A 13,826-nucleotide genomic window follows, 5' to 3' on the forward strand; every position below is an offset into this window, starting at 1 on the left:
AAAACAAACTCAATTTATAATCAAGATTGACAGGAAGCATTACAACATTAAGAACCAAACAGGGGGCTGGGGTTGTGGCTCAGTGCCAGAGTGCTTGCCTAGCACATGTGAGGCACTGAGTTCGAACCTCAGCACCACATACAAATAAATAAATAAAGGTATCATGTCCAACTACAACTAGGAAAAAAAAATAACACGCTTGGGAGTATAGCTTAGTGGTGGAATGCTTAGCTAGCATGTGCGATGTCCTGGGTTCAACCCCCAGCACCACTGAAAAAGAACTGACTATTCTTAAGGCAAATTTGTTTTCTTTCTCAACTTGTCTTGTCACACTTAAAAGTCTATTTCATCTCTTTAAGATGTGTAAGTAGAGCTGGTTCCTTGTGTACAGTATTCAAACTAATTAGCATTTCAACTTTAATTTACATCTGAACTGTAGTATTCTCTTGATAGTAAAGAAGACTTTGTATGCCAGAGCCCATTACATTCTCAGACTAGGGCTGACCCCCATTGGAGACACTGACCAGTTAAATGCATTCTCAGTTTTGATATGCAAATATTGGTGACCCTTCAGGCCTGTTCTATAAAGTAATTCTGCTCCACCCAGCAGCATTCATCCTAGCGTTCATCCCCGCTGCTCTCTTAGTGGAGGAGAAATCTTGTGCATGTCTCTATTTGATGCTGCGCCCAATTTGTGGTCAACTTGCAGTAACAAGGAAACCTTTGTCCTGCTCATCATTATCACCTATTTCATCTCCACATGACATTGCTGTTCAGAGCTTTGGTCTGTCACAATTCCTTTTGCAGTTTGGTAAAGGAAGGGAAAGGCAAAGGACCAGGTCTAAAGCTGGTGTTATTCATGGGTTTACCACACAAGCATGAACCTAGAAAAGCACACCACAGAAAAGCTGTTGTAGAAGTGTCCATTGGCTCCATCAGTACAGGAGGACCAATTTAAAATATGCTGCATTTAAACCGTACTTCATTTCTCCATGGAAAAAATGTGTCCAGGATAATTTAGGGATCTAATGGCCAGATAGCTTACAAATCATTTAGATTAGCTATATCATCTCCCTTATTTTTAAAATATATTTATTTTTTAGTTGTTGGTGGACACACAGTATCTTTATTTCATTTTTTTTATGTGGTGCTGAGGATTGAACCCAGTGCCTCATGCATGCTAGGCGAGCACTCTACCACCAAGCCACGATCCCAGCCCATCTCCCTTAATTTTTACACCGAGAGTTATCTGTGGTCTCTAGAGTCACTGCAGAAGCTACAGATGCCAAGCACCAAGGAGTTTTGAAGTAAGATAGTCCCGGATATGGTCCAGGCTTGACTCATAGCTCTATGAACCTAAGTATATTAATTAGCCTCTCTTATCCTTTATGTCTTCATTTGGGGGAAAAAAATGACCTTAAGGGACTGTGGTGGAATTATGTAAAATCATGTTGGAAAAGTACTAGTATGACAAAGCTTTGCATGCCATGGGTTCTCACTTCATGATTTTGTTTTCCTTTTGATCCCAAGCCTAATTATTCTTTTCTCTGCAGCATACCATGAAATACTTTAGTGTACTTCTATTTACAATGTTCCTTTGGATCACAAATAGCCACTTTCCAATTTGACCTAGTTAAGGAAAAGGGAAATTTTAAGGAGACAAAGCTATATTAGTCAGATTTCCATCACTGTGATAAAATGTCTGAGAAAAATAAGCTTAAAAGGAGGAAAGATTTATTTTGGCTCACGGTTTCAGAGGTTTCAGTCCATGGTCACTTGGGACCTGTGGAGATAAAGAACAATTGGTGGGGAACATGTGGCAGAACCAAGCTGCTCCCACATTAGAGTGGCCAAGAGGCAGAGAGAGGAAGGGACTGGGGTTCCTTCAAGTGCATGTCCCCAGTGACCTACTTCCCCCAGCTAGAGCCCATCTCCTAGAATTTCCATCTCAGTAGCACCATTGGCTGAGGACCAAGCTTTCAACACAGGAGATTCGGGGACACATTTAAGATCTGAATCACAATAAAGGGTATCTTGTAGCATCTCTCTCTCTCTCTCTCTCTTTTTTAAATTAATTAATTAATTATTTATTTGTTTTTTATTTTTTTAGTTATTGGCGGACACAACATCTTTGTATGTGGTGCTGAGGATCGAACCTGGGCTGCACGCATGCCAGGCGAGCGCGCTACTGCTTGAGCCACATCCCCAGCCTGTTGTAGCATCTCTTACAACCCAGAATTTCAGGAAAGATCTGAAGCCAGGGAAGGGATGCCACTGAGGGGAGTGGCCTTCTCTAGAGAAGTTAAATGTTCCTTTTGAGGTTTGACCTTCTTCTCTAGTTATGGCCTGGCTCCCTTTGCTCCTGGGACCATAATGGATGGGATGTTGCCGCATTACCAGCTCTGATCCTATCCAGCTGGTCCTACTTTTTAGAAGGACCCACACCTGGAACAGTCAACAGAGGCTTGCAGGGCAAAGTCACCTTCCAGTTGCTGAAGCTCAGCTCTTGAGGAAGCAGAGAGGAGGCAGGAGATACCTGGACAGAGGGTGCTGGGGAGACCATCCATCGAGGGCCCCTGCAGCAATTCTCATGGGAAACGTCATTCTGGCCAACAGCTGACAATTATGTATCTTCCAAGTGAGCTACATGCTAATCTAATTGTCAAGCTGGAACTGGCTAGAGACAAACAGGAAATAGAAATAAAACAAGGAGTGGTTTACTTGTGTATTTTCTGTCTGTGACTTAGCCAGAGCCTGAGTTCTGTGGTTCCCCAACTATTGCTCATCATCAGCAGGAATCTGGAAGGTGGCTGGAGGGAGAGACCAGGGTATGGGAGATATTCAGGAAACTTGTTGAAAAACCATCAAAGTGTCTTAGGAGCTATGGCCTAAGGTAAATAGATATTGGACTTACTGAGTGATATAAAAATGGGTTAAAAGGAAGTGGAATGCAGTCTGGGTGGGATTCAGACTTCTCTGCATGCCAAGGGGATGAAAGAGTGAGGTGACAGTTAAGCTGATACTTTGAGGTGATGGAAAGTCAAGAAAAATATGAAGACATATATGCCAGAAATAACAGGGTTTCCTTGTTTAGCCTTGGTCCTCCAAATAAACACAACCTTGAAAATTTCTATGCTTTACTGATTCCTTATGTCTGAAAGGAACTGTTAGGACATAGGCTGTGACCTTTGTGAATACGATGATCAAGTATACCATCACTGGTTCACACTGAACAGCTGTCATATACTTGGTGATGCGAATAAATTTGCAGTTTCTCCCCCTTTGTATCCTCTCCATCACATAACTGTTGAGTTGTTGGGGTCTCCTTTGGTTAGCCGCTCCTTCTCAAGTCTTAACTCCCTTACAAACCTTTGCCAGTAATTTCTGTCTTTGATAAGATCATTTGGTCTCCAGGTTTTTGTTTTTTTTTTCTATAAGGCATAGCCAGCACTCAGGAGTTTCAAAACCAAGCCCACTTGAAAGCAATGAGTCACTGTGATTCACAAGTGGACTCTCTTGTCATGGATACTATAAAAAGGACTCAGGGATTCATCCAAAAAATTGCCCTGGGCTGTAGCTCAGAGAGGGGTGTCAACAGGGGAAGGAGATGATCTGCAGTTAGGAAAGCACAATGATGAAAGACGTGGCAGGGCAGCCTTGGGCAGTAGTACAGACACAAAACCCAGCTAAAAACCCAGTATGGCTGGGCACGGTGGCACACACCTATAATCCCAGCTGCTCGGGAGGCTGAGTCAGGAGGATAGCAAGTTCAAATCCAGCCTCAGCAATTTAACAAGGCCCTGTCTCAAAATAAGAAATAAAAAGGATTGGTGATCTAGCTCAGTGGTTTAGCTCCCCTGGGTTCAAACCCAGTATGGAGGAAATTACATCCTAATAAAACAAGACCTTTCTCCTGAGTCTTTCAAGTTCCGTTTCTTAAATGAGACATTGGTTTGGACTGAGCTCCTACACTAGGTCTACCAGACCAAACTAGGTGGAGTTGTTCATGCTAAAGTTACACTTCACCAGGTCAAAACAGAAAACCAGGAGGGAGATGATAGCCAAATTTCTAAACAACCCAGGTTTAGCCTGCAAACATAGTTCTCTCCTTTTTAACCTTTACAAGAAAATAGCTTTGAAACAACCGATCTGTTTCTCATCTGTCCTTGCCTTCCTTAGTTCTTTCCCATCCTGGGCTCGGCTCATCAGAACACTCACTATTTTATGGGATGAGATGTTGCCCCACTCGAGAATTATAAATAAAAGTCAATTTAGATCTTCAAATTTGTTGTAATTTTGCCTTTTGACAGAACCAATAAAAATAGACTCAAATACAGCAAGACAGAATGAAATACAAAAGGAAGTTTGCAGAGCTAGGGAAACAGGATAAATTATGACCCTTCAGAATCAACAAACTAGAAACAGCAAGGAATGGCTTGGAAAATGGCCAAGATGGACTCCTCAGCTCTTAAGACCATTATATCATGGTTCTCAACCTGCTGACCCAGGACTGGCCGCAGCAGCAGCATTACTAGGAACTTGTTAGAAATGCAAATTTGGGGCCTACCCTAGGCCTACTGGATCAGAAACTATAGGGTGGGAACAGTGATATGCCTACCAGTTCCCCATGTAATCACAATGCCTGCTAAAATCTGATATGTCCTTTTCTTTCAGGCTACAGATGGCAAAATGGCTCTGCTCCAGGGCTGGAGACATCTTTCTCCCAGGGAGATTCTAGTGGACATTTCTTCTCAACCACAGAAATAGAATCCGACCACATCTGAATTCACTTGTTCCTTCCACCAACATTTATTAAACATCAAGCCATGAAGCAGATGTTCACCAGTTTTGCACGACTTTGTCACGGACTAGCTGGCCTTGTGGCTCAATGGCATCTGGAGGCAGGAGGGCCAAATAGACAGGGGTCTCTGCTCCCTCCTCCACCGTCCTGGAGCCTTGGTCCCCGGCCATGTCTGGCTTCACCCATCCAGGGCAGCAGGCATTAAGCAGAATCCGATCGGCTTTTCTCTTTTCATCCAACCGCCGGGCCAGGATTCTCGATAAGACTGTGACCCCCAACTTGGACACCCCATAAGCCGAATTGGGCCAGCCTTCCCTCTCGTGTACCTCATTTCTTGTGTCCTCCACAAACTTTTTCATGAGGTCCACCAGATCCCCCTCGGTAAGTGTGTCGCATCGGAACTTTTCCTGTAGATCCTCACTGCAGTTTTCCAGAGCTTTCGAACCCTGTAAACTGCTGATATTCACCACTCTCCCTGGAACAGAGGAATAGAAATGGAAGCACATCACAAAGCAGCACTGGTCAGCTGAAGATACCCAGCAACAACTGAGGCATGGTGCAGGTTTAATGGCTGAAAAACATCAAAAAGCAACTCTAGAAGGCATAAAATCTGTGTGGGGGCGGGGCAGTGTGTGTGTGTGTGTGTGTGTGTGTGTGGTTCTACATTTATTTGGGCTCCTGTTCTCCCAAAGGGAAGAAAAAACACAGCTCCATCAAGAATAGGTTTTCCCTTCTGCAGCAATTCTCCATGAAATGGTGGAACTGTCATCTGTAGCAGACTCACTGGACAATTTTATACAACAGCTTCCTTCGACACATATGCTGCAAGAGCCTGCTTTCTGAGGGACAGTACCCTCATTCTGCATCTCAGCTCCCAGTGCCCTCAGTTGGCACATTTCTAGGGCCACGGGCAGTCACTTCTACCCTGGGTACCTAAATCAGGATCAAGTGATGGCAGGGAATACCACTATCCTTAGTGCCAGGAATGTCCACAAGTGGAGCAGGTTGATTCTTCATCCTGGACCTGATTTCTGATTAATTGTTAGTCTCTAGTTAATAATAATATGGTATGAGTCATTAAACTAATATGAATTAATATTCATGTTGATTATAATTCACAACTGTTAAAGAGACAGTTGTGCCCATGAAAGCCGATATGTAGGCCAGCACCCATACAATAATCTGAAGCATTGCTGGAAACCCGAAAACCAGCCAACACGAATTTGCACATCTTATCCACCATCCAAATCCACTTATCTTGGAGTGTTATTTTCTTTATTTATTTTTTATTTTTATTTCTTGGTACCAGGGATTGAACCCAGGGGTGTTTTACCACTGAGCTACATCCCCAGTCCTTTTTATTTTTTGTTTTGAGACAGGGTCTTGCTAAGTTGCTAAATAGCCTAAATTGCTGAGGCTATTTGTGATCCTCCTGTTTCAGCCTCCCAAATGGCTGGGGTTACAGGTATGTGTCACCATGCCCAACTTGGCAGTTATTTTCTTACATGCTGTTCTGAATTCACATTCTCTACATCAGTGGCATCCACCCCAGGTGCACATTTGGGGCGGGGTGGACCTCTTTGAAGGCCCTGTTTATGGAGATACCCTCAGTCTCTCCTTGAACACCAACATCACACTCATCCTACAGGTATGTGTGATTCTTCAGTCTGTCTTTCATTCTTTCCCTCCCTCATTTTTTATGGTGATACATACTTCTTTCCTAAATTTTGAAAACTAATGAGAAGTTGCAAAATGTTCAGCAAAGCCCATACATACATTTTCACCTAAGTTCACTGATGATTAACATTTTGCCCCATTTTTCTTTCTCCCTCCCTCCTTTTCTCCATGTTGCAGAAATTTAAACTCTCTCCTCAAATATTTTAGTGTTTAAGTGATTCTTGTGTTGATGTGGGATTGGTTCCAGGGCCCGGCAGATACCAAATATACATATGCTCAAGTCCCATCTATAAAATGCATAGTATTTGCAGATAACTTAACAGATTCTACCATAGGCTTTAAGTGGTCTCTAGCTTATTCATAACCCCCAATACGATGTAAATGCTATGTAAATCATTGTATTATTTGGGAATAATGACAAGGAAAAAAGGTCTGAACAGTTTCAATACAGATACTATGTTTTACAAATTGCAAATATTCTCAGTCCTTCGTTGTTGAATCCCCACCTATAGAACCAGAGGTACAGAGCCTGACTGTGTGGTAACAGGCCTTCCCCACCAGAAGCATAGCATGATTGCACTCACACTGTTGTACAACCCTGTTATCTCCAGTGGCATGCGTGTTCAGATGTCCCCAGCCATTCCATATAATGCTGCTTTATATTTTTTGTTTGTTTTAATCCAAGATACAATGTGGGATTTTGGACTGCATGTAGTTGTCATCGCTCTAAGTTTTTTTTTTAGTTGTAGATGAACACAATACCTTTATTTTATTTATTTATTTTTATGTGGTGCTGAAGATCAAATGCAGGGCCTCACACGTGCTAGGCAAGTGCTACACCACTGAGCCCCAGCCCCAGCCCCTGCAATTGTCATATCTTTTTAATCCATTTTCATCTAGATTAGTCGATAATGACCTTTCTTTTGAAGATTCCAGTTCATTATTTTGTAGTATTTCCCCCAGTTTGGATTGGTCTGATTTTCTTATAACTAAATTTATTTCAATATTTTTGGCAAGAATACTACATTGGTGATGAATTCCTCATTGCTTTCTATACAGCTTTGTTCTCTATACTTGGCTGCTCGAGGAATGACATTTACAGGGGAAGGAAGAAAGAAAAGAAACAAACTACAGGAGCTACTCAAAGCCTTCCAGGAAATGCAAACCCTTCTACAGAAGAGGGGTCCTCTTTGATCTAAGGGAATACCTTTGAGAGAGGCTGGGTGATAATGTAGGAACCTAGTCAACAGATGGGTCTAATTCTGAGGAGAACTGCACCCCACCCTCATCTGAAGTCCAGGTGACCCTGTTGGTCCTGAAACAGCCTCATTCTAGAAGGAGTGGGCAAGTAGCTCCCTCTAGTGGCTCAAAGGTTGCTTAGCCAATTTACTCAGAATCAAACAAGCAAACCAAAGGCTTTTTAAAATTTTAAATGCATTTTAGAGCTAAACAAAGAGACATTAGGAAGCAGCAATGCTCAATATTTCCCTTCTGGTAAACACCAGGTTTACTAAAAATCACAAATATTAGCATTTTGTAAACTAGAGATTTCAACTTTGGAAACTGACTAAAGATAGATATTCACCTGCTCTGGATTAATTCTCAAACCCCATTCTCCCCCGAGTCTTTCACTGTCTTTCAAAATGGCTTGGTTTATAATCATTTGACACTCTAATTCCTATTTCACTAGCACAAGTTATTCTAATTTGATTGAGTAGTGAAATCAAGAAACTAGGAGACATTTTCCAAATCCATGAATACGTGTGTGTGTGTGTGTGTGTGTTCAGTTCTTTTGGCTCCAATTCCCCTCTCAGGAAAGTGGAGGTGAAGCAACGCAAGGCTTCATCAGCAATTTTCAGCTCTTAAATTTTATGACTGTAAAATTCAGCAGGGAGAAGACTTCCTGATAACTTGGTAAAAGATAGCCCTGCAGTGGAAAAACAGAAAACGTTCTGTTCTAATCTGGGAAGAGCCCCAGAGGTGTAAAGCAAACATAAAGCAAGATTTACATTGAGTGTGGTAGCATGGGTCTGTAGTCCCAGGTATTTGGGAGGCTGAGGCAGGAGGATCACTGAGCCCAGAAGACTAGGCCAACCTGGGAAATGTTGCAAGATTAAATCTTAAAAAAAAAAAAAAAATTAAGGTGGCAAATACTGTGCTAATCTTCACCATTTGTGTTAAAAAGGGAGTTTTGAAAATATACATTTTTATTTACTTAGGTTTATATTTGTAAACTCCATCTCCTGGCCTCTGGGCACTCACCAGCTCCATGCACCTGGACCAAAGGCTTCCTATGACCAGAACCTACAACTCTGTCTGCAGGCTTTCTATGATCCCAGTCCATTAAGAAACTGATAAAGAAAATCAATCCCTGTGGAGCTTGGGAGTGAGTGGGTAGGGAGCAGAAGTGTGCCTTTCACCGTATACCTATTTAGACTTAAAAATGCTTGCATTCAGAGATAATCCTATTCAAAATCACATTTCTAATAAACCACACAATCCTTCTCAGAATCACAGGTAACTTTTTTTTGTGTGTGTGTGTGTGGGGTGGGGCATACTAGGGATTGAACTCAGGGGTACTGGACCACTGAGCTGCATCCCCAGCCCTGTTTTGTATTTTATTTAGAGACAGGCTCTCACTGAGTTGCTTAGCATCTCACTGTTGCTGAGGCTGTCTTTGAACTTGCCATTCTCTTGCCTCAACCTCCTGAGCTTCTGGGATTACAGACATGTGCCACCACACCTGGCTTTGTATTTACTAATAAAGAAAAATTATTTCAGATTTTCTCAATCAGCTTGCAAAATTGGGAGTAAGAAAGGAACATAGGGAAAGTCACAATGCCAGAGCAGACACCATCCTGCAGGTCCCCCATACAAGCCAGGTGTGGGCACATCCTTGGGGAGGAGGAGATTCACTGAAAAGCCTTTGGGGACTTGTGACATTTTGTCCATGAGGGTTGAAGATCATGTGATCTGGATCCCAAGAGCATTGTGGTCTGTCATACAATTCTTTGAAAGCCGAAATGTTCAAGCAAGGAGCCAGACACTTGAGAAATTAGGACAATCTTCAATCTCCCTTCCCCCACCCCCTTACAAAGAAACAGCAGAGTCTGGGAATGTAGCTCAGTGATAGAGAGCTTGCCAGCATGTGGGAAGCTCTTGGTTCAATTCCCAGCACCACCAAAAAAAAAAAAAAGAGGAAGAAAGAAAAGAAACAGCAGCAGCCCTGGGTAATTGCTCGGGGCCAGTCCAGAGGGCTCATGGCTTATTCCCTCCTAAGGAACACAACCTGACAGTCCATCCCCTGGACTTACCATGAGGCTTCATTATGGGCAGTAATTCAGTACAGACATTTCTAGTAGCAAAAAAGTTTGTCCTCAGGGTCATCTCAGCTTGAATGTCAAAGGGTGTTGGATCATCCACTTTCAAAAAGACAAAGAAACAAAGAAAAAGTCACCCCCCACATACACACTCATGAGAACATGGATTCTATTGCCTAACAACTAATTAAAAGAGAAGCTAATTTTTAAAATCTCTCGTGGTTGGTTCTCAAACTTCAATGTGCATGGGAATCCCCTGCAGGGCCTGTGAAAACAGCTTTTGGGGCCACACCCAGGGAGTCTCTCATTGGTAATGCTGCAGCTTCTGGGCTTCCCGCCCCACTTCCAGACCCCTGGCTTTGCTGCTGCTTCTCAAACTTGATAGGCACAGGAGATACCTGGGATTTGTGTTAAAATGCAGATTTTGATTCAGCAGGTGTGGAGCCTGGGCACCCAGTTTGTGCCCAGGTTTGCGGGTACCGCGCATAAGGGCTATATCTAGACCTCTTGTCTAGGAAGCCGGGTTTTTATTCACCAATCCCTCAGCCAACTGCGGTAGTCTACTCCTGAGGCTGTCAATTCCCGGTTCGCAGCTCCCCAAAGCCTAGAGGCTGAGTTGGAGGTGCTGGTGAGAGGAAGACTTGGGTCCGTGGCAGAGCGTGCCCAGGGCCAAACGCAGAGCTACTTCTGCACAATCGGTTCTTTCCCTCTTCCTGCCTCAGGCTTCTCTTCCCCCCTCATTGTAAGTGAAGCTGGCCTGTTTCTTTATACTCCTGGATCATGGCAACTCAGTAACTTTCTTCATTGACAAATTGCTGGAATAAATAATTTCCTTGATTTCTTCCCCTAAAGGAAGATGCTTCTTAAAAGCCATATTTGCATTTTTTATACCAAACATTAGCTCCCTGGGGGCGGGAACCAGGCTCGCTTCCCTTTGGCCAGAGCCTATCAAAGCTCTCCATTAAACAAACTATGAAATCCACTAATGTGCAAGTGCGCGCTAATTGTGTCTTAGCGACTCATTTCCTGTCCTGGGCAGATGTCTCCTGGCATCTATGAATGCGCCCTTGTTTCACAGGGAAAGCGAAAGCCAAGTGATTTTGGAGACCCTTAGCAGAGAAAATGGTTCTTGCAGTGGACGGAAAGCTGATGAGTTTAGCAAGGCGTGGCTCCCTCCCCGGAGGCCGGTTTTCCTACAAACAGCCATAGCTGAAAGTTCTGGGCGGCCCCTGGGCGGCGCACGGGCTTGCACAGGCCGGCGTGCCGGCAGGGCAGGCAGGGCGCGCGGTGTCAGAGCTCCCCAATCCAGGAAAGCGAATAACCGCCCTGCAAGGGGGAGCTGAGCGCATCCCCAGGGGCTGGCACCGCCCTCCCAGATCACAGTAGTGGACAGTGGGGGCGCCTGCGGCTTGTCGCCGGTACCCTCGGAGCGCCTCGGGGAGTTCTCCCTCCAAGCCCCGCACCTACTCTTGAAGGCGATGCCCGCGTTGTTGACCAGAACGTTGAGACCCCCGTACTCCTTGCGCAGGAAGTCGCGCAAGGCGCGGATGCTCTGTAGGTCGTCGATGTCCAGCTGGTGGAAGCGCGGGCTCAGGCCCTCGGCCTGCAGCTGCTGCACCGCTGCCCGGCCCCGCGCTTCGTCGCGTGCGGTGAGCACCACGTCCCCCGAGAATTGCCTGCACAGTTCACGGGCGATGGCGAAGCCTATGCCCTTGTTGGCTCCGGTGACCAGGGCCACGCGGCTGCAGGACGACATGGCCGGGTGGACAGCGCGGGACACCTGTGTGGAGAGCGGACCTGACAGCGGACCACCCCGGGTGCGCGCTGCGGAGCCGGGCCAGGGTCGGAGTAGAGGCGCAGATCTAAGATCTGGGGTCCAGTGCTGCGACTCCTAGAGAACAAGGCCCCCGGAGCCGGTCCCTCCCCTCTGAGGAGGGGCTGTCTGATCCCGAAGGTTTCGTAACGCCCCAGCTTGCGGGTCCGCCTCCTCCCGGCGCTGGGGTTTTGATCCAGGCTCTGAAATGAGAGGCGATCTGCGAGACTGCTCTCCTCTAAGCCACACCGGTCGGCGATGGGTCAGTAGCGAGCTACGGGTTCTTAGCAGCTGGACCGAAGCAACTATTTCGGGAGTACTCCAAAGACAGAAAAACAAGTGCTGAGTAATTTTCTTGGGCGTGAGCCCATTATCCATTGCAAAATGAAAATGTTCGCTTTTGCCTAACGCTCAAAGAAAATACTTAGACATAGTAACTGCTTCTGCACACAACGATCCTCTGGCTCGCTCCGGAGAGAATTAGCGAAGTTCCGTAAGTAGACAGGTGTGGCGGGCTACACCGCTCTGTGAGCCCCTGTGCGCCCCCAAGTGGGAGAGGATGTTTACTGAGTGCCAGATCCTTTATAGGAATGTTTTATTTAATCCTAACGTACCTCTGTGGTGTAAAGTCTGCCTTTAGCTTTGTTCAAGGAGGATATATCTCTATAGAGTCATCTCCAAAGAGATCTAGATCCATCTGCGTTTCCCCTCCCAGTCAGATCTGTGCATCCACCAACAAAATCAAAGGCGTGTCAAGGTGTGCATGCAATTAGAGCTCCACCCATCTTCTTCCGTGTAATCCCAGCCTATTTGATTGATGACTTCCAGATGGGGGGATGGCTGTGATCTCATCGTGACTCAACTTTTCCCAAGCCCAGCTGGCCAAACTGCCTGGTGCCTCTGTTACCCTGACTCCACCCTCTCTATAAAGCCAATACCCAAGGTCGGGAAGGTGGGCACCTGCTGGTCTAACCCAGTATATCATTTTTTTTTCCTCTTGAAGATTAAGAAAGTTTAAGGTTTTCTACCAGTTTGATTTTTTGTTTGGCTAGTTGGTTGCTGTGAAAGGGGTCTCGCTCTGTTGCCTACTACACTGGCCCCACACTCTGTGGCCCAGATGATTCTCCGGAGTAGCAGACAGGTGCACTCGGCCATACCTGGCCTTTCTTTTTGTCTCTGATCTCTCTGGCTTAAAGTTTAACTTTTTTCTCCCCTTCAAGGAACCACCTTTTGGTTTTATTAATCTTTTTTTCCTCCATTTTTTTCTGACTATTTTGATTTCTGTTCTGATCTTTCTTTTTATGTGCTCAGTTGGGTTTTATTTGCTCTTCAGTCTCTTACGATGGAAGCTGGGATTTTCGATTGGAGACATGTCTAATATGAGCATTATGAACTGTTTCCTTTAAAGTACTATTTAGTGGAATCCCACAAATATTGAACATGTTGTTTTCAGTTTTGTTTAGTTCAAAATACTTTCTAATTTACCTTTTGATATCCTCTTTGACCAACAGTATTTAGAAGTGCTTTTTTTTTTTTTAAAAAAAAATTAAATTTCCAAGTTGTTCAGGATTTACCAGTTATCTTGTTGTTGATGACTTCTAACTTAATTCCACTGTGATCAGAGAACGTATTTTGACTAATTAAATTCTTTTTTAAGGAGTTTCAAAACAACCAGGTGCAATGACACATGCCTGCAATCCCAGCTGCTCGGGGGAGGCTGAGGCTGAGGCTGAGGCTGAGGCAGGAGACTCACGTCAGCCTAGAAGTTTGGGGCCAGTGCGGGCAGTGAGACCCCCATCTCTTAAAAAAGAAAGGAGTTTCAAAAACTGATAGACATATTTTTTTTCTTCTCATAGACATATTAAAGCATGTTTTATGTAAAAGCAATAATCTCAGAGAAAGGTGATGTTGGTGAAGGAAAGAGAGTAATTGCAACAATAAACTTTGTGGGAAGATCAAGTGGAGAGACCCAGGACCACGCGGGCGAGGCCGGGGCGGCAGGGCAGCAGGGCAGCTGGGCAGCTTTCCTCTTGTAGCACAGTGAGTGGGGTGGTTACAGATGTGCCCTGAGGGCATCTGTTAGTTCTTGGAAGATTGAGAAAGTTGAGTCATCATTGAGAAAGATTAGTTTGGGAGATTTAGGAACAGAACAGTCATTTTGCAGAGTAGTAAAGTAATTTATTAGGCAGCGTCCAGACTCTGAATCCAGGACCCA

The 13,826-nt window shown here is 44.7% G+C and overlaps 1 protein-coding gene across 1 annotated transcript; it reads right to left on the reverse strand.

Annotated features, from left to right (window-relative positions):
* Positions 1 to 4,478: 4,478 nt before the first annotated feature.
* LOC114087721 (carbonyl reductase [NADPH] 3) lies at positions 4,479 to 11,578 on the reverse strand. Its single transcript, XM_027929289.2, has 3 exons — positions 11,266 to 11,578; positions 9,793 to 9,900; positions 4,479 to 5,276 (listed from the first exon to the last, which is right to left on the reverse strand). The coding sequence occupies exons 1-3, from the start codon at positions 11,552 to 11,554 to the stop codon at positions 4,840 to 4,842; spliced, it is 834 nt and encodes a 277-aa protein (XP_027785090.1). The 5' UTR covers positions 11,555 to 11,578; the 3' UTR covers positions 4,479 to 4,839.
* Between the last annotated feature and the right edge of the window lie 2,248 nt (positions 11,579 to 13,826).

This window comes from Marmota flaviventris, chromosome 8, assembly GCF_047511675.1.
Source record: "Marmota flaviventris isolate mMarFla1 chromosome 8, mMarFla1.hap1, whole genome shotgun sequence".
NCBI classification, from domain to species: Eukaryota; Metazoa; Chordata; class Mammalia; order Rodentia; family Sciuridae; genus Marmota; species Marmota flaviventris.